The sequence below is a fragment of the Equus przewalskii genome, chromosome 30 (assembly GCF_037783145.1).
Source record: "Equus przewalskii isolate Varuska chromosome 30, EquPr2, whole genome shotgun sequence".
Lineage (NCBI taxonomy): Eukaryota > Metazoa > Chordata > Mammalia > Perissodactyla > Equidae > Equus > Equus przewalskii.
The window spans coordinates 16,797,636-16,818,852 of NC_091860.1; the positions used below are offsets into that span (position 1 = coordinate 16,797,636).

At 39.5% G+C, this 21,217-nt stretch overlaps 1 protein-coding gene across 1 annotated transcript; it reads left to right on the top strand.

The window, feature by feature from the left end:
• The first annotated feature begins 94 nt into the window (after positions 1 to 94).
• HACD1 (3-hydroxyacyl-CoA dehydratase 1) lies at positions 95 to 19,989 on the top strand. Its single transcript, XM_070601352.1, has 7 exons — positions 95 to 399; positions 8,739 to 8,856; positions 9,028 to 9,046; positions 9,123 to 9,211; positions 11,876 to 11,997; positions 16,763 to 16,941; positions 19,813 to 19,989. Exons 1-7 carry the CDS (start codon positions 143 to 145, stop codon positions 19,893 to 19,895), a joined length of 867 nt encoding a protein of 288 aa, XP_070457453.1. The 5' UTR covers positions 95 to 142; the 3' UTR covers positions 19,896 to 19,989.
• Positions 19,990 to 21,217: the final 1,228 nt, after the last annotated feature.

Consider the following 21,217-nt stretch of genomic DNA (forward strand, 5'->3'; position numbering starts at 1 on the left):
CCCGCGCCCGGGCCGGCGGCCGGGTCCCCGGGCGGCGCGCGCTCCCGAGGGCCGGGGGCGGGCGGGGCGGCGGCCGGGGGCGCGCGCTCCTCCCCCGCGGCCGGCGTCCGGGCGGCGGCGCCGAGCCCCCTGCGCGCGGCACATGGGGCGCCTGACCGAGGCGGCGGCAGCGGGCGGCGGCGCTTCGGCGGCGCGCTCGGCCGGGCCCCCGCCCACTCCCCTTCCCCTGTCTGCCACCTCCCCCGGGACCGCGGCCACCATGGCGTCCAGCGAGGAGGACGGCAGCAACGGCGGCGCCTCGGAGGCCGGCGAGGAGAGGGAGGCCGCCGGCAAGCGGAGGCGCCGCGGCTGGGTGGCCACCGCCTGGCTCACCTTCTACAACATCGCCATGACCGCGGGGTACGTGCGCCCCCGAGGGCCCTCCGGGCGCCGCCGTCCCCCGACCCTTCGCGCTCGGGGCGCCGGCGGGTGGGCGCGGGCCGTGGGGGAGGAGCGGCTGCCGGCGGGGTGAATGGGGCGGGCGGGGGGGCCGGGCCCTGCTCGCGGGGCATTGCCTAATACGGTGCCCGGCGTGGCGCGGCGGCCCGGGGCGCGGGCCGGAGGTTAAGTATAGACCCGGGCAGGAATGCGGGGCCGACCTGCGGGGGAGGCGGCGGCGGCCCGGGCGCCCGGGGCGCGGCTGGTTGCTGCTGCTGTTGAAGACGCGCCGGGGTCCGGGCGCCCCCGAGCCCGAGGGAGCCCGATCCCGCGTCCTCGGCCGCCGCCCCTGGAGGGCGCTTCCTGGTGCTGCCGAGCGCCGGGCACAGTTCTCTGAACTGATCTGTCCCCACGATCGTTTTAAAGCAGTCGTGCGCCCTAGAGCTTCTTGCCTGGGACGGTTTCGTTAAAACCCTGCCTTGTCGGAGCAAGGCCCTGGTGTCCAGCATCTTCATGGCCCCATGCTCCGTTCTGGATACCCTGTACTTTAATTTTTGGCTTTGAGTCTGACTTCCGAGTTAAGGTTACACAGTGACTGTCGCTCTTCAGAGAGCTGTCAGAGTGACTTCTGCGCGGACTGCTTTTCAAAACCTGTTGGGAAAATGCTCTTCCGTTGCTAAGTTGCATTGCCTCTTCCGAAAGTTATTTTCCCATGATTGGGTGAAGTATTGTTAACCTGTGTAAAAATGGGAAAAAGTTTAACACCTTAAATTTTCTCCAGGGCTTATAGAAAAATGTGACTGAGAAAGATTTAAGAAATGACACAGTACTGAGTACTATTCTGTGCTTAGTGTATATCTGAATGCCAAATACAGTTCAGGAAAAATAGAATATTTATTGAGGATTTACTGTGTGCCAGGCTCTGTGTTGGTTGCTTTAGAGGTACTATCTCGTTTTTAGCCCTCTACAGTCCTTTGAGGGGTCAGTGATATTACACTTGATAGGTAGGAAACTGAGGCACACAGAGGTTAGGTAACTTGCCTAAGATCACACAAGCAGCAAGTGTCAGATTTGGATTTCAGCCCAGACAGTCTGACTCCAGCGCGGTGCTGACTCCCCGGCTTTCCGCTTTACTAAATTTTATGATCTTGAAAGAGAAAACATATATTCAAAGCAACTGGAGAACAGTTGAGTGCCCACCAGGCGCTGCTGCCTTTAGATACGGTGGAGGCTGAAGGACTGCTCTCTCCTCTGTGACAGTCTCATCCCGTTAAGAAACATTTTGGGAACACCTGCTGTTTATTAACTGATCTGCTGTCCCTTCCCTTTCCAGTCCACTCTCCCTTTTGAAGGCCATGTTACCTATTAAAAAGTGAAAATCAATGCAAAACTCCAGTTTAAAGTCTTCAGTGACTCCCCATTGGTCCACTGTAATCGACGGGATTTAGGCTGCCTGTCACGCAAGGCCCTTTGCAATATGCTCCTTGATTCCCCTAATTATTGCATTTGAAATCTCCTGTAACTCCCTATGCCCGCAAAGCACCAAGCATTTTTATTTTCAGGGCTCTCTTCTATCTTTGCTGAGGCCATTCACTCTTTGTATAATATCCTCCATATTCCTCCTATGACTTCTGACCAAGCCAACCTTGGAAGTTTTCTGGGTCTCCTACCCGACTGGAGCAGAATTAAGCGCTCTCTCCTTTGTGTTCTCACACTGTGTTCCTATCCTTCCTACCTACCCCAGCAAATTACTGCTTATCTGAAACTTGTCTGTCTCTTTGCCTATTTTGAGAAGGTCTCTGGTCATTTTCATCTCCGTTTAATGGCAAGGGTAACTGAAATGAAATTGAAGTAGTCCGTGTAACTAACTCTTTGGAGGCTGTTTAGAGGTGTTGAGATTTGAAGAAGGAATAGGGTTTGCGTGTGTAGAAGGTAGATATTTCAAGTGAGATAAATTCTGGAAATAGGCATGAGATGGAAGAAAGCGGGGCATATTCTCTTGATTTGATTGGAAACTTCTTGAATAGTGGCAGATAAGGTTGGAGATGTTTAATGGTGTGGATGGCACAGAGTTAGCTGAGAGTCTTTTCATTTAACTTGCTTGTTTCGTTTTTCTCTTAACAGAACTTTGGAGTGTTAATTTTTCATAATAGTTTTGAAAACAATAAGATAATATTTAAGAAAATTTTCACATAAATGTAAAAAAGAATTTGCCTAATCCTATAAGCTTAGCACGACCTTTCATTTTTCCTTAGTATCTTTCGGATGAGTCTCTACCTGCCTTCAGATTTTCACTCAAATCTCTGTTCTCAGGAAGGCCTTCCCTGGCCATCTTCATTCAAATAGCAACCCACACACAGATGCTCCTTATCCCCTCCGCCTGGTTTATTTTTCTCCATCCCACTTATTGCCATATAAGTGTACAATGAATTTTACTAGTTAGTCTTGTTACTTATTGTCTGTGGTCCCCACATTATAGTGTAAGCTCCATGAAGCACTAAATAAGTATTTATCAAATGAGTACATATTATAGACCATCGTAGTTATAGTATCTGCTCTGTTTTTTGTTCCACTTTCACTTAATATTCTGCCGAATATTTCTACGTAGTTTTTATAATTACGCTCTTTCATGGTTACGTAAGCGTGTATGGAGTTTACAATGTACAATAATGGATTTAATCATGCCCCTAATGACGTTTTATTTGTTTCTGTTGGATTAGTTGCTTAGGATGAATTCCCGGGAGTAGAATTACACCTTTAAAGGATGTGAGGATTTTAATGGTACTTGTTCATAATAGGTTGTTCACTAGGGAAGTGAGCATTTCTCTTTTTTTGTTTTTCAGCAGACCCTCTTGAGCCCGTATGAATTAAGCGCATTGTCCTAGGTCAAGTGAGAGATATAAGGTAAATATTTTAGGCCCTGTCCTTGAAGAAGTGTAGCTCGGGGCGTTTGTATATTGCAATGAAAGATGGGATGAAATAAGCGCCTTACAGAGGTGCCAGGTCAGACAGGTAGGAAGAATCAGAGAAAGCTTCGCTGGGGATGAGGGGAATCATAGCATTTCAACGGAGCTTTGAAGGATGAGTAGGACCTAATAGGACTTAATATGCAAACAACATGAGTTAGGGGACAGAGGTGTGACATTGCTAAACATGCAACAAATGGTCCTGGAGTGCAGGGTGGGAAAAGAAGATGGACGGGTAGCCTGGGCTGTTATTGCACAGGGCCTTAAATGCCTTGCTAAGCTGTTTGGATTTTAATCTGTAAACAGTATAGGAAGGTGTTGATTAAAGATTACATTTCACCCCTTTTTGCTGGGTGACCTCAGATAAGTTACTTAACCTCTCTGACCATGAGTTTTCTCATGTGTAAAATTGAAACCACACAACTACTTTGCTAGATTATTACAAGAAATAAAGAGGTAATGGATATGAGGTGTTCAGCAAGGTGCCTGACACACAGTGGATGTTTAAAAACGATAATTTCTATTCCTAGTGGTTAATTTAAAAATGCACTTCGTGCAGAAAGAGAAACTATTTAAGATATTTTCCCAGTACACATGGTGTAAATTGTTAGTGCATCGGACCCAAGGTTCAGGCATATGCATTTCCCAAAATGTTCAGAAATAGCCATATATGTTGTTCCTGAGGAGAGCAGATCCATTTCTTTCCAATTTGGGGCTATGACAGCCAAAACGATGAGCATTTGTGTACAAGTCTTTGTAGGGTCATGTGCTTTCATCTTTCTTGGGTAGATACCTACGAGTGGAATGGCTGGGTCATATGGTAGTCACATGCTTGATTTCTTAAGAAACTGACAAACTGTTTTCGAAGTGGTTGAGCCATTTTACATTCCCTCGGGCACTGAGTGGGAGTTCCACTTGCTGCACGTCCTCACCAACACTTGGTGTGGTCAGTCGTAATTTCAGACATTCTTGTGGATGGATTGTGTTCTCTCATTGTGATTTTAATTCCCATTTCCCTAGTGACTAATGACACTGAGCATCTTTTGATGCGTTTACTTGGCAGTTGTATATCTTTTTTGGTATAGTGTCTGTTCAGATTTTGCCCATTTTTTTTTGATGGAGTTGTTTGATTTTCTCCAATTGAGTTTTGAGAATTCTTTATATAGTCTGGCTACAAGTCCTTTATCAGATATGTGATTTGTAAATATTTTCTCCCAGTTGTGGCTTTTCTTTTCGTGCTCTTCACAGTGCCTCTCAAAAAGCAGAAGGCCTTAATTTTAAGGAAGTCCAGTTTATCTGGTTTTTTTGTTTTATGAACCGTTCAGCCTAACTCTATGGGCATGAATGTCTATATGCAATGAGTTGAAACACATAATGGCTGCTAAACGAAAGTCTCAATTTAGTCTAGGAAAGGAAGTTTAGACGTGAACAATGTATGAATGTGTGGATTGTAAGAAAGTCAAAGATCATCTCTGGTTCAAGCCCCCAAATGGTTAAAGGAGGGATAAAGAAGAAACGATAAAATTAGAATGTTTTCAATAGCTGCTGAAATAATGGATCTGGGCAGTGATCATCAATGACTGCTAACATCACAAACAAGAGGGACAGCCAGGAACTATGTGCTGCCTAGAGAAGTACACAGCACAGCCTATGAATTACCCTTGGACGTGAATCGATCTAATCAAGCCCCCAGAACTATCAGTTTACAGGAAATACAGGGGACAGAGAACATAATAGATGACATGTGGGTATCGGATTAGCCAACCCAGACTGAGGGTAGCTCTGCACTACAGACGACTCGGTGTCTTCAATGACAAATTGCACTAGAAAGAGAGGGAAGGAGAGATGAATGGATGGAGGGAGAGAGGGAGGGAAAATCTATAGATTAAAAGAGTCATAAAAGACATGGCAACTAATTGCAGTGTATGAACCTTATTTCAATCATGATTTTAAAAAATTATGAGACAATTGAAGAAATTTGTATCCCATGTTTTGTGATTTAAGAAGTTACTGTTACATTTTTTATGGGATAGTGGTATTACGGTTATATTTATTAAAAGTAATCCTTTTAGAGAACAGATTAGTGGTTACCAGAGCAGAAGGGGGTTGTGGGATGGGGTCGGGGGGCGAATGGGGTAAAGGGGCACATATATATGGTGTCGGGTAAAAATTAGATTGTTGGTGGTGAGCACAATGCAGTCTATACAGAAACTGATAAATAATAATGTACACCTGAAATTACAGCGTTCTAAACTATTATGACCTCAAGAAAATAATTTTTTAAAAAGTAATTCTTTTAGAGATACATAACTAAGCGTTTATGAATCATGTTATAGGATGTATGAGATTTGATTCAAAATAATCAGGGGACGGGAGGTGGTGGGAAAAGAAGTGAATAGAGGTTTGGATGAAACAGGATTGTCCATAAAATGATAATGGGTGAAGCTGGGTAATGGGCACATGGGGATTCATTATACCATTCTCTATACCTTTGTATATATAAGAAGTTATTTATAATAAAAATTTAAAAAGCACTATTGAAATTTATAAAAGGAGGTATATAACCAAGTTCTTCAGGGAGCAGGTGGTCTCCAAGAAATCTTAGGAGAAAAAGAAGCACCAGTAGACAGCTGGAAGAAAGATCCCCTCCTTTGATAAGAGTTTCAGTGTCATCGGAGCCGTAGGGGCCTGAGGAGAAGGCCCCTGTGTTTAGTAAGTTATGACATATATCTCTTGTCTCCACTTAGTAATTTAAGAGTTCCTTGAGGCCAGGATTCTGTCCTGTTTCTAATTCCCCAGCATATAGCACAGAACCTGGCAATGAATGAATAAATAAGTGAGTTAAGCAAGCAATCTTCTACATATGGAGCACATGTTTATATTTTCCAAACAGAGTATTTTATCAAGGACTGCGTGTATCTGGGCTTATATTTGAATAATTAATAGCTCTGGCATATTTTTTAAAAACAGAACTTTCTGGAAAAGAATTCCTAATTGCAGAAGCTCCAACTGCATTGGGGATCTTTTTTTAAATCACAGTTTTACTAAACTTATGGATGTAGGAAATCCAGTTAGTTAAACGTAGAGCCTGTACGAGAAACTTTGTCACCCCTTGTGATGGTGGGTTTAGGAAGTGAGCGCAGATTAATTCAGATTAGCTACTGCTCATATTTACTGAAAAACGGATGATTCCTTAGCATGGGTGGTTGCATGGTCCTTTCTAACGCCAGAGTGTTAATTTCGAACAAGCTGGTGATTGATAGTATCATAACACTGTACCAGTTGGTACAATACTGCCACCTATGGATCAAGGGTGCAATTTGTTAAAATGTTATGATGCATAGATTTTTATATACTCCTATTTAAAAATGTAGAAAACTTGCCTTCTAAATGAATTCTTTGATGAATTCTTTGGTAGGTTAATAATTATCGCTCAAATTGATCTTTTGTAAAAATCTGATTTGGATTTGCCTTAAAAAAAGGCAAGTGAATGGAAAATGTGAATTAAAACATTTTATTAAGCTTTTTGTTTTCTTCTTAGAAGTAGTATAGGGACTTGGAATTGAGGATAATGAAATCATAACATTTTAAACCCGGAAGGTACCTAAAACATTATCCAGATTAGCACTGCCACATTAGCCCAGCACAGAATTTGGTGTTGGCTCTCGTGCGGGAGGACACCATCAGTTGAATCCAGGAAAGCCATGGTGAGGTGGAAAGGGAGCATCCGTAGGCGTTAGAAGACTTCAATCATTAACTTCCTCTACGACTTAGGATAAGTGGCTGGATGTCTCTGCATGGTGATTGTCTCACAGAAAACAGTGGCTGGCAAACTTTTTGATGACACACTACTGTCAGTTAAAATATTTGTGTGTAACACTATATAACTTTTAAAATTACTTATAATTTGAATACATGAATTACTATGATTAGTTAATATCCCAAGGCACAATATATACTTAGAGCCAGACCAGTACAGCATAGACTCTGAGCTCAGTCATGGTTTGAGGTCCCAGCTGACTATGGAGCTCTTTCTGCCTCTTTCCACAAGAGTAAGATTGGATAACAGTTGTCGCTGCCTCATAGGGTTATGTGCAGATCAAATCTTAATAGATTAAATATGCATATAGAACAGAGTCTGGAACATTGAAAGCACCTGAAAGTATACTTACTGTTATCGTTGTTGTTATTATCATGATTATTTCCACATTTCAAAGGTCTTCATCCTAGTTTCAGACATTCACCTGACTTCTTGTCACATCTCATGAGAAAGTCATTGTCTTCCCCTCATCATGTGCTGAGGAGGAGCTGACGTTCCCAGAGCAGACATGTCGTTCTGCCATTTTCTTCCTGTTCTCCTGAGCTCTCACTTCTGTCATATTCATTCAGTAGTTTCTTTGCAGGAATCTTTGAGCCATTCGCCTATTTTATGAGTGTTCTCTCCCAACTTACAACTGTATCATCATTTCATCATTTTATAATTCATACATCCATTTAAGTAGACACTTCGGAGACCACTGATTTTCGAAGTCTGAGGTAGCTACTCATTTCCATGGGTGTATTATTAAAGATTTTGAAAAGTTACAGATGACACAACTTTTTAAACTTACAAGTGCTTTTGTAATTGTGAGGGAAACTGGAAAAAAATGACCTCTCATCAGTGACTCTTGGAGACTGAGTGGTGGGGTGAGAAAGCTGGGCTCCACGGGGTGGCTTGTATTTGAAGTACCGTTAACTCACAACAGAATCTGTATTTAATGTGCATGTGTATGTTGAAAAGGGAGGGCTTAGGCATTTTTTCTTTTTCTAAAACATGCTCTTTGAAAGCAGGCCCATGTCTAACCTTCTATATGCATTCCTTCTGTGGCACAACAATTGTTTTTATTTAGTGAAAATTATAAAAATATTAATTGATTCTTATTAAAGACTTTTACTTGTAATTACGTATAATTATATACTCTGTGTTTCTATAAAGTACATATTTATACACACACAGCTTTTTACCTTAAGAAATCTTTACATAATTATGAAATGCATTGTAATAACTTCATTTTTGGTACATAAATATGATTTCTTCAGTCTGTCAGTTTATCTGCTGAAACCAAAAATGCGGTGGACAGACATGGTTTGACATTTGTTTGTTGTTGGTCTCGAATAGGTTCTGCTCATCTTCTTGAAAAGTCAGTGTAAAAATAATGTTTTCATTTCTTCCTGTGGGTTTTTAAAACAGAACTAGGAACTGAGAGCATAATAAAACATACATGTTACTACTATATAAATTATGGCATTTCTTTTCAGGAAGATTAGTGGTGTTCATCTTGATAGAACTTTATAAAATACTTTTATTTTTTCCAGGTGGTTGGTTCTAGCTATTGCTATGGTACGTTTTTATATGGAAAAAGGAACACACAAAGGTTTATATAGAAGTATTCAGAAGACACTTAAATTTTTCCAGACATTTGCCTTACTTGAGGTAAGTTTTCAATGATGCTGTTTTTCTATCATTGTAGTATTTATTTGTTGAGCAAAATGTCTTATTTTGCTGATTACATACCACCTACAGACTCATTTAAAACCAATGTTAACAGGCATTTATTCTATGTTGTACGCTATTGACTTGTGATTTTTTTCTGTTTGCTTACAGATAGTCCACTGTTTAATTGGTGAGTTTTTGATTTAATTTTTATTCTTGGTGTAAATTGTGTTTCTGGCCATGGTTGACTTGTTTTTCTCTTTAAGGAATTGTGCCTACTTCTGTGCTCGTGGCTGGGGTCCAAGTGAGTTCAAGAATCTTTATGGTGTGGCTCGTTACTCACAGTATAAAACCAGTAAGTGACACGAACATGTTCTCAAGCCCACAGGAAAGCTTTTTTATTAATCGGAACCGAAAATATTAACATTGGTGTATTTCAGGAAGCATAACCATGGATAAAAAGAGTTGGGTTTGGATTTAAGTATGATTGTACATTGACTTAATGTATTAGTAGAATGATTTTGAAACACACACAAAACCAAATATTGGCACTTAACATCCACAATATACTCTCCTCTGGTGTTTTCCAATTTTTAAGATTAATATTCATATTCTGTCAAATAGTTAACTGAAAATTTTTTTTGTTGCAGTTATGAGTATTCTGTTTGGTTATGTAATTGAAATTGTCAGTATAAACAGTTTAATCTTCCTCATTTCGCACTAAGTATTGTAGCAACAGACATAAAAAGTAAATGTAGTTCTGTAGATCCGAACAGATGGGAAGATGAATTTAAAAGTTAGAAGGGTTAAGGAACGTAGGGAAAAATAAACATGTTATTTATTGAGGCATGACAGGAGATAGACCTGAATCTAATTAATGGCTTAAACTCTTTTAGACAAACAAACACCGTGCTTGTTTGTCAAGTCATTGGGCCTTTTAAAACCATGACAGAAGCATTTCCCAGATGGGCCCTTCTGACCTTCTTGACAGCCTCCGGGGGCTTCTGTCTAGGTGAGGACAGATCTCTGGCCTCCTTTCCATTCCTCAGATGCCTTCTTGTCTCCTCTCTGCTGGGAGCGATACCTAACCGCCCTTCCACTGCCTGCTAGACTCGCTGGCCTCCCGTCTGCGTGGGGACAGATTGCTGACCTTCTGCCCCTTCTACTAGTCTACACTTTAGCCCTCTTGACTAGTATCTTTCACTCAACTTACTTGATTCACCTGGTCTCTAACCAGCGACTGCCCTACAGATAGCAGTGGACACTGCCATGCGGAGGGCCAAGTGTTTTATTCAGATGGCCCAGGAGTTTAAAAGCAGGAGTCCAACATTCACAGAATAAAAGAGACTATTCCAGACAGTGAATGAATATAGTAGCTGGGCCAGGACCATGGAGAATCTGAAGACGGAGGAACGAGAAAGACGCAGGGTGGCCAGACATAACTGAAGAAAAGGAATTTAAGAGAAGCTAGAGAGTGGCTGGTCCCCAACAGGAGAGAGATCCATCTGCTCTTTTATCCTCCAGAGGGCCTCTGCCTTCTTATTGGTTCTCTCCAACGGTGATTTCCTGTTGACGCCTGTCCGCCACTCGTTAATTAATTCAACGCTTTATTGAGTGCGTTCTATACACCTGGCACTGTGCTAATTTCTGGATTTACAAAAATGAATAAGGCATCCCAGCTACAAATGTTCTGGCTGTTGGGGAGTGAGGGCAGTCACACGGATGTTGAGTCTTACAGCAGATACTAATTGCACACTTGTTCTCTGCCTAACACCGTGCTGAGGATCTGGCTCTTAATAATACAACCAAGGTTCCTGCCCTGTGGAGCCTACAGTTGGCAGAGATGCTGAACAAGGAGTTTGCACCAATATTGTTATTTTATGTTAGTGTTAGTGCTCTGAAACAAGAGACCAGTGTGCATTGCAGTCTGCCTGGTGGCTTAGCCTGACCTAGGGAGTCAAGCAAGGCTCCCCTGAGGAAGGAAGATAGAAATGGATTTATTTTAAATTATTTATATGAAATTGTAGTACAGATGGGCAAGTGTTGTAATACGGATATGAACAAAGTACTGTGAGAACAAGGAAGATGAGCAATTAACAGCTCAGAGTGAGAGGATGGGTTTGGGAAGAGTTTTCCAGAAGGCGTGATCTTTTAGCTGCATCTTAAAAGATGAGAACGGGTTTTCTGTGGGAGGTCATAAAGGAGTAACATTCTAATTAGAGGGAATAGCATATGTAAAGACCTAAGCATTCAGAGCATTTTCTAGAAATAAAGGGAAGTTCAGTGTCACCGGGGTGGGGGGGGGGGAGGCGGGGAGGTGGTGCTGACGGGGACGGACAAGTGATTGTAGATGAAATTGGAGAGATTTCTGAGCGTGGATTGTAGAGAACCCTGAATACATATGCTCTGGTGGTAGGATTTTATCCTTTTCTCCTGTTGAGTGATGGGGAACCAATGAAGCGCTTAAATCACAGGATTGGCTGCTTCCAATTTGATTTCTGTTTGTTTCTTTGGTTTGCTTTTAAGAGAACACTTCCACCTGTGAAGAGAATAAAGCATGGAGAGACCATTTAGGAGGCTGTTACAGTAGTGTAGATCAGAGATGGTTAATTAAATAGTGGGAGTAGACCCAAACAAGTGGGCAGATTCAAGAGTTAGTGCCACAGTAGAATGGGCGTGTTCTGATGACTGATAGAAAGGCGGAGGGTCGGACTGTTCCTGTACTGGTTTCGAGGGGGTGATGTTGCCCTGGGATGGCTGAGTTATTGACTGGAGTGAAGGGTGAGACTGAGAAACCAGTAGAAATCTGACCATCCCTGTGCTTAGGACGTATTTAAGTTGTGTGTTTATAATGAATTATATAATGGTGACTGCATTGTTTTCTGTATTGCACCTGCTAACCCCAACATTTCATTATAGTAAAGACACATAGTAAATAGTTACAATAACATATCTTCACAGAAAAATAAGTTTAATGGTAAACTCAGTCAGCACTGTGGATTTCTCTGTGATTCTGCAGATCCAGAATGAGGAGAGTGTGGTGCTCTTTCTGGTCGCGTGGACTGTGACAGAGATCACTCGCTATTCCTTCTACACATTCAGTCTTCTCGACCACTTGCCATACTTCATTAAATGGGCCAGGTGGCGATGTCTTGCAGTTTAGTTTCTCACGGTCCTGTGCATGCGGATTTTGTGTGCTGAGCTAACACCAGAGAATTAAATTTGTGTCTTAGCCCCGTGATGCCAGGCTGCTGTTGTCTTGGTTCTTAGCGGTGTTATAACTTGCGTTCTAGAGACTTAATTTAATGATCAGAGAGGAATCACATTACTACATATTTTTAGTGAAATCAAGGCAAGACAGATATATGAGTATCCTTAATCTCTAAATTGGTCATTTATTTTTCTTTAAAGCAAATTAGACATTTTTGGAATTATATTAAATTCTGTGCCAAAAACATGGCATTGTGTCTGATTGATTTAAATTATTTTAATATTCAATCCAGGGTCCACAATTTTTTGTATCTTATATGTACAGTGTTAACTTTTCTTGTGTGTGTTAGTAGCAGAGACAGACATTTTTAAAAGTCGTACTTATTTGCAATAATATTATTTGGAATGTGGACAGAATTTATATTTCAAGGTTTCTACGTATATCTATCCTAAAGCAACAAGTTTTAAAGCAAAAGAAATTCTATTCTTTTTTTTTTTTTATGGATTGGCACCTGGGCTGACAACTGTTGCCAATCTTCCTTTTTTTTTTCCTGCTTTATCTCCCCAAACCCCCCCGTACTCTATTCTTTTTGAAGTTTGAGTTCTTTGGGCAGCTGATGTTTTGCACTTATTATGGAAACAAGACTGCTCTTTAGAGAACAAATCACAGACCAGCATAGATTCGTTCCTTTCATTCTCTTTGCTCTACTTAGAGTTGCAATAACAATAATAGCAATCACATACGCTGTGCACCTACTGTGTACCTGAGACACGGGTATGAACACAACAAAGTCTCTGTCCTCTCAAGATGGAGGAGACAAAAGATAAAAAAACTAACAGGCATGCGAAATGCCAGGTGGTGAGAAGGGCAAGGAGACGGTTGGGGTAGGAGACATCCATCCCATATACGTCGGTGTCATACACGTCTACCCCGTGTACGCCTGTCCCATATACGTAGGATAAAAGGGCTCGACAATGTTTTCATTCCTTAAATTTTTCATTAAATTATGGACATAGTATGTTTTCATTATGAAAACCTCAAACAGTACAGAAGTCTATAGAATAAACACAGAAAGTTCTTGTTTGTTCTCCTACCTGATCCTGGAGGGAAAATGTTTGGAGTTTAACCAGCCAGAGTTTTTCACATTAACAAACATGTGAACACATGGATGTGAGTTTTTAAAGACATAAATGGATGATATTATACTTTTTGTTTCTATCTTAGAGCGCTCTCTTTTTTTTTTTTAATTTTTTGAGGAAGATTAGCCCTGAACTAACATCTACTGCCAATCCCCCTCTTTTTGCTGAGGAAGACTGGCCCTGAGCTAACATCTGTGACCATCTTCCTCTACTTTATATGTGGGACACCTGCCACAGCCTGGCTCAACAAGTGGTGTGTAGGTCCGCACCTGGGATCTGAACTGGCGAACCCCGGGCCACCAAAGCAGAAGGTGCAAACTTAGCCGTTGTACCACCGGGCTGGCCCCTCTTTTTTTTTTTTTTTTTTCCATCAGTACAAGTACATTTAGATCCAGCTCTTCAACTCTTAATGCTGCACCATATTCCATAGTGTGACTGAATCAGTTCTCTGTCGCTGGGAGTTAGTTTCCAGTTGCTAATGTTATAACTAATGCTTTTAGATGTTATAAACAATGCAATATCCATATTTCTCTTTTTTAAACTGGATTTTTATGTTCATACATTCCTAACTTGTTTGAGGATAATCCTTAGCTAGTGTCAGATTTGTTTTTGATCCCATATATTCAAAACCTAACACTTTTTCTTATGTGATTACTTTTTTATAAGTCATATATTATACTTTCTAATATAATAAAATATATAAATAAACCAAAAAGAAAAAAACCTTTTACATTGCTTATAATCTGCACAAGGATTATTACTCTTGTGATATATATTCTTTAAGACTTTTCTATATTCTCTAGCTCCTTTTTAGACATTCATGGCTTACCGTTCTGTGTATAATAAAATGCCTTAAAATTATAATTTGAGCTTAAACATACAGTCTGTCATAAGCAGGGTGCACTGCCATTTATATGTGTTTGGTTGGTTTTATTCTTATTGTACCTGAAAACATACTCACTTAGTGATTGAGCCTTTCACCAGGTGGGTGGTTTGGAATGTAGCTAGACTCTGGTCCTGGAGTGCATCTCACTGCCGTTTTGCATGACCTCAGTCTTCTGGAACTCTAGCACCTTTAAACATACTAATTCATAATATAGTCTCTTTACATGTGCTGTATTTATAAAATTTGTTTTGGAATATAATGGTGGTTAATGCTTTGTCTGCCTTGTGGAATGCGTTTGCATGTTTTGAATTTCTGGAAAAGTTAAAAACTGCCATTGCATGCTTAAAATTTGCTGTTTAGAAATCTTTTGTCCATTGCCTTAAAATTAAACAAGTATTATAAAATCTTTCAACTTAGAAATGCACTTGTTAGCATTATACATCATGGCAGTTAATCATAATCAAGAATAATTATATTTCACATCAAATATCTTAAAGATCCCAACCGTCTGTATATATTTGCCAACTCCAATAAATAACATAAAATCATATTTACCTTTATGTTCAAATGTTGAAGCTATTGTTCTCAAATAAAACTTCACTTTAGAAATGGCTTCTTGTTTATAAATAGTTGGCCTCCTGTGACGATTTGAATTTCCTTTGATTCTATTTATATGTTAGAAGTGTTCCTAGAAAAGTCCACTGGATAGGTAATCGTATGTTGTTATATTTTCATATTGCTTTCCATTTGAATTTCAAAAATGCATTCCCTTCAAAAAAATTTTAGGTGACGGTTAGGGAAACATAAATATTATAGCTTTTTGTGAATGCCAACAAAACTCAGAGTTAGTGACATGCAATCTTTTTAAAGTGCAAATACAGTCAAATAAATTATATAATTCGTTCCCGTTTCACTAAAAATAATCGCTGTCTTTAAGGCTTTAAACTAATTTATTCTAGGAGTGGTATTTTTTTTTCTTTTAAAAAACAATGCTACCAAAAAATCTCTGAGAGTGATAGAAAGCTAAAAAACCATTAAGATTAGTTTGAATGTTTTACTTGAAGAGGGAGTGTAAAATGTTCAGTTATGTGATTTTAAATTGAGATAGAAAAATTTTTTTAAGGTATGTTTTTTAGTGGGGAAGATTGGCCCTGAGCTAACATCTGTTGCCAGTCTTCCTCTTATTTTTTTTTCCTCCCCAAAGCCTCAGTACCTAGTTGCATATCCTAGTTGTAGGTCATTCTAGTTCTTCTGTTTGGGATGTTGCCACAGCGTGGCTTGATGAGTGGTGCGTAGGTCTGTGCCTAGGCTCTGAACCAGTGAACCCCAGCCCCCAAAGCAGAGCTGCCCAGCTGTGGGGCTGGCCCCCTGAGATAGGAAATTAAGATTAGGAAAGATTGATTTAAATGATATACAAGTAACTACAGAAGACTGGTAAGAAAGCAGGTGATATACCCAAGGCAAGGAGAGGTAAACAGGGACAGTAAAAGGATCATTTTTCTTTCTTTCCCAGTTAATCTATTTTGGCAAATAATTCTGTCCCCCTCCACTATGTCTTATCCTGTGTGTCCTTGGCGTACAGGAATAAGGTGATTTTTAAGTTGTCTCCAAGCTTCTGCCATATCAACAAATTTAACTTTTCTTTACAAGTATTTCATAATGCCAACAAAGTGATTAAATGAAATATGGATTAATTTGATTTCTTTCTTTTCCCACCAAAATTTTGACGTTAATTTTCTGTAGTTACCATTATGTACTAAATGACTTGGAGAAAAATGATTTTTTTTTAATGGAGAAATGTCCTTACTTTGGGTCGATGAGGTTCTTCTTGCTGGAGACCAGTAGACACTTGCAGAGTGTTCCTGAAACTGTAGGTGCCTGGCCTCCTCTGTGTTAGAGAACTTGCCACGATCCAAATGAACACACTGTGATTTTGGATTTCAAATAGAACTTCCTCAGCTCTATTTAAAGCAAGCTGTTCCTTTAAAGTGGGAATTCGGGAAGCAACTTGTCTTACTTGTTTTGTTATGAAAGCAGTTTTAGAGGATATATTCATTAGTAGTTACTGATGCCTTAGGTAGTATTAGCAGTTTTCTGAAATAGTAATTCTCTTTTAATTAGTAACCACAAAGGGTTTTCCAGACGCCCCCAGACAACTACTGTGGTAATTTCAAGATTTAAATATAATATAGGATCATCACTGGTCTTTGAAACCTCAGCATTTGATCAATCAGTGATGAGCTGCAGGGAAAAAAATCAGTTATGATTCCAGGTGTCAAAGAAGTTTCCTTTACAATACCTTACAATACTTACATATTCTTCACAATACAATGCAATATTAACAATACTTACATACTTTACAGTACTTAAAAAACTGCATATACACTTCTTAAATATATACAGTTATTTCAGTTCTATAAAGTAAATTGACTATTTATTTTATTAAGATCTTGCTGTTTAAAATAGAAACTGCCATGAGAAAAAAGAATGATAATTAAATTAATAAGCAAATGATTGAAGTAAAAAGAAATTCACCTTATGTGAGGTTATTGTAAATATGTATAGGAAGGAGAATTTTTGAGTTTAAATACAGTAGTAGCAAAAGAACCATGATATAAAATCCAGTCGTTATTCTAGAAAAATAATTCTCTGAGGTTTTTCTTTCTCCAGATATACTTTTTTTATCATCTTATATCCTGTCGGAGTTGCTGGTGAACTTCTTACGATATACGCTGCCTTACCATATGTGAAGAAAACGGGAATGTTTTCAATAAGACTTCCTAATAAATACAATGTCTCTTTTGACTACTATTATTTTCTTCTTATAACCATGGCCTCATATATACCATGTAAGTGTGTATTTATTAATACTTTGATTTAGTGTATGCTATGAAAGTTTTTGGGAAGATAGTGTAATAGCTGGTTTAATAAGCAAGGAGAAATACAGCTTACAGAGACATCAGAACCTGCATTCAATCCCTCATGTAGTCATAATTTGAAATAATTGAAGAGTGAGTCAAAAAAGACTTTTTTCTTAGTTATGAGAAAAGAGGTAAGTAAATTAATACACAGAAGATTGCCTTCTCAAAATCACTTAAAAATAAGTTTGGTGTGATTTATTTCTTAAAGGAAAAATAAAGCATGCATCAGTGAACTATTTGCAAGCATTTAGAATTATGGATCTGAATATAAACATTTTATCCAAGAAAATTTCAGGTCATTTCTATCTATTCATTAAGCATATATTTGGAAAAATCATCTAGAGTACTTTTTAGTCTGTGTGTATTGTTCTGTGTACTAGGAAATAATGAAGCTGGTTTTCTTTAAGTATTTTGAATAGTTCCGCCTCTTCCCTGATTTCTCCTCATCTTTCAGTAGTTGCAGTGAATTGATGAGGCTTTACTCACTTCGTTTAGACCCTAATAGTGATATATTTTTAGGTCAAATTTTGGTAGTCACTAGCAGGAAATATCAAGGTCAAGTAAGGCTGTTGTTGACCCTTCTCAGTAAAATTAGAGACTCTGATGTCAGTGGGGGAAAAAAGGAAATCAGAAAAGTTTATAGAATGTGAAATCTGCATTTGACATCATATAAACTATTTCATCTAAAGGGGATGAGCATAAAACTTGACCAGCCCCTTGAGGCCTCCAACTTTTGTTTTTGCTTCAAGGAAGATGAGCCCTGAGCTAACATCTCTGCCCATCTTCCTCATTTTATATGTGGGATGCCTGAACAGCATGGCTTGATGAGCAGTGTGTAGGTCCATGCCCAGGATCTGAACTGATGAAGCCTGGGCTGCCGAAGCCGAGCACGCTAACTTAACCGCTGCGCCACTGGGTGGCCCTGAGGCCTCCGACTTTTAAGCTTCTCCAAAATGAAAGTTGACTTGACCATCAAATAGTGATTTTATTCCTCTCATCTTCTACCCTTTCAGCCTGACTACTCCGATTATCCCCTGGAACCAGTGCAGGAGGGTTAAGGAGTGGTGTACCTACTGCACTTGTTTATACGCTCCGCGTATCCCAGCATCTAGTGAATGGCAACATGCCTTGAGCAGTGGCAGACCTTGCTTCAGCGTCTGTCATATCATAGTTGCAGGTTCCGGTCTTGGGTCCCCCTCTTCCTCATGACCATTGAGGCATCTCCACGGAAACCCAGGGCCCAGCAGATCATGGTTTGAAACCATCAAACCAGTAACTTTTGACTGTGTGTTTTCAGGTGTCCTGGGAGACTCTACCTATGCCAGTAGCAGCTTCTCAGTTCACCAGGCTGGCAGTCACCTGAGAGCCTCACTTGCTGGAGGAAAGTCAGCTAGGGGGATGTTTTCCACTTGATTGTTAGTAGTAGCAGTAATAACAACTAATTTTACTTTGCTTATTAAATCCTTTGCTAATTATACGTATTTTTGAGTACTTATTTTAATACTCAGAAGAAGTGCTGTTCGTTCTCATTTATCAATGAGGACATTACAGGTTAGAGAGGTTAAGTGAATTGCTTAAAAATCACCCAGCTGATAAGTAAGGTCAGGATTTGAACTCAAGCCCATACTTCTACTAAATTACCCAGAATATTATACAAGTATTTACAATAATCGGTCAGCTAGCTTTAAGTATATATGAGCTGAGTATATTTAGGCCCCTAGGTATCATGTGGTGGTTACATTTATCAAGATGGGTAGTACCTAAATTTAAAAAAACAAGATCTCCTGTGCATTTTTGCTCCATTTGAGCTAAGTTCTAGAAAGACTTATCCAGAGTTGCCCAAGCAAGATAGTCAATGCTTGTTTTGTCATTAGGTTCATTGATTTTGGTTGTTCTGTTCATCATTTTCAGAGAGATTTTTTACATTTATATTATTTATAGCTGACGTTAATTTATTCATCAACCAACATTTACACTATAATTTAAAGCACTTGTTCAAATTGGGTCAAAATAATTCTCCAAATTTGACAGAGCAGAAAACCATTTGTCTAACTGACCTAATACCTACACATTTATGTGTTTATATGTAACAGACTATCCTTTTACCCAGTCAAGAGGGGCTTCTCTGGGTCCTGTGTTAGAGGGCCCTGTTCTGGCCCTCCATTGATCACCCTCCACACAGGCCCCCTTCCCTTCTAGATGACACTCTGGAAACCTGGGGCCATGGAATTTGCTACCCAAATGGTGCATGGGTGCATCTAGGGACTGCAGAGTTGTCTTCCCCAATCTGTTCTCCTGAGGGTTAACCATGTCACCAGTGTACACATCCCTGAGATCAAAGGGCAGCCATTTGTGAGGCATGTGGATGAAGCTGGGTTGTGTGGGCTTGGGTGTCCCCACGTATGTTCATGAGACCACTCATGGGACAGTACGGCAGATAGAACAGAGAGAAGGGGCCAGGCTGGGCAGCTTTCCTTGTGTTAGAACGTTCTGGCACAGTATTCCAAAGCGTTGCAGAATTATGAATTCAAACATGACCTTCCAGGTCATTACGAAGGTATATTTATCAAGATATTTAAGTTTGCTAAAAAAAATCCCCACCAGTTTATGGCATTAAAATATTTAGGTATATGGTATATGGGCTTCCATTTGTACTCCTACCCTGGGCTCTGTAAATATTTGGGGATGGTGGTGGTATATGATGTGCTCGCTCTCAGAGTTTGCCACATTTAAGAGATTTTGAATGTAAGTAATTTCCAACAATAACTCATCTTTCTTTGTTTTCTTTTTTCCGTTAAGTGTTTCCACAACTCTATTTTCATATGTTACGTCAAAGAAGAAAGGTGCTTCACGGAGAGGTGATTGTAGAAAAGGATGATTAAATGATCCCTACAAACACGGTGCTTTTTCCAGAACAATCAGGATCACTTGAGTCCAAGTTTTAATAACAAGAATAAACAACTTCATGAAATATGACGGATTGTATTATTTCTTAAAATATAACTTGAGACACATGGTATTTGCCAATATTTGTCTTTGCATTGTACTAGGTCTGTTTTCTACAAGAACTGTGCAAGTATTTATTATCAACTCCTGGGTAGATGAGGATCATTAAGAAAATAATTGGGTAGATCACTTGGAAGAAAACTTTTGTTTTTTTTAGTTTCACTAAATTCTTTTGCAGCGAATGCGCTAGCTTTTTAAATCAATATTTAGAAATTAGTTTAATGATTTCACATTATGATCCCTGCCAGTGATATTTATGTGGTATTTATAAATGAAGGTAAATACAGAGTTATGATAACTTGTTAATAATGTATTGGTATTTCTTGAACCCAAGATCTATTTCTTTCAAGTTATAAGGCAGCATTTTTGATTAATAAATTTGGAAGCATGGACATAATTTGCTATGGTAACACTTTTGATATAGGTAAGGTAGCCATATAAAAAACCAAAAATATTCAAGTAGATGTCAGAATTGTAAAATATTCTTTGAGCATATGTCTAGGCCATTGAAATTACCTATACCCCTAAGCAAATTTATTTTTATTTGAATTAACCACTCAAGGACAACCTTTTCAACAGGAAGGAGTTTCAGAGATTAGAAAAAATATAAGTATATCCTTTGCCTCCCTTGTAAAAAAAAATAACATTGGATCTGATCATAATGTTATATTCAGAACTCTGGCTGAGAAAGGCTGCTCTATACCATGGAAAAATTCAATAGAAATCATGTTATGATAATCCCATTGTGGTACCTAGGTAACTAAAGCTTTTGGGATATTATCTGAAACAGATTCATTTTATTCTGAATTCCATTGAATAGCAGAGCTCCTGTCCACATGTTTAATGAAAGATGCAATGAAGGCATTTTTCTGCTTTCTTTCTTAAGTAGGTGCTTTAGAAATTTTCCTGCTTATATTAAGGTATGCTGCTTGACTGATCCAGTTTAGAGAGAATGTGAAATATGTGACTTTAAAAGAAAAGGAACTTTGTGCCTGCTATACATATATGGCTGTAATTTTGGCTTTACACGTTCGGTATTGTTTGCATTTACAGTCACCATGGAACGTTACACTTTTCAGAATTGCTTGTTCTGTGTTACCACCTCCTTTTCAACTTATTTCATGTGGATATTTGTAGTTCAGAGTAGTTTTGCACACTTTCTTTTTAGATCACTTGACTTTTAAAAGGTGCTATTTCT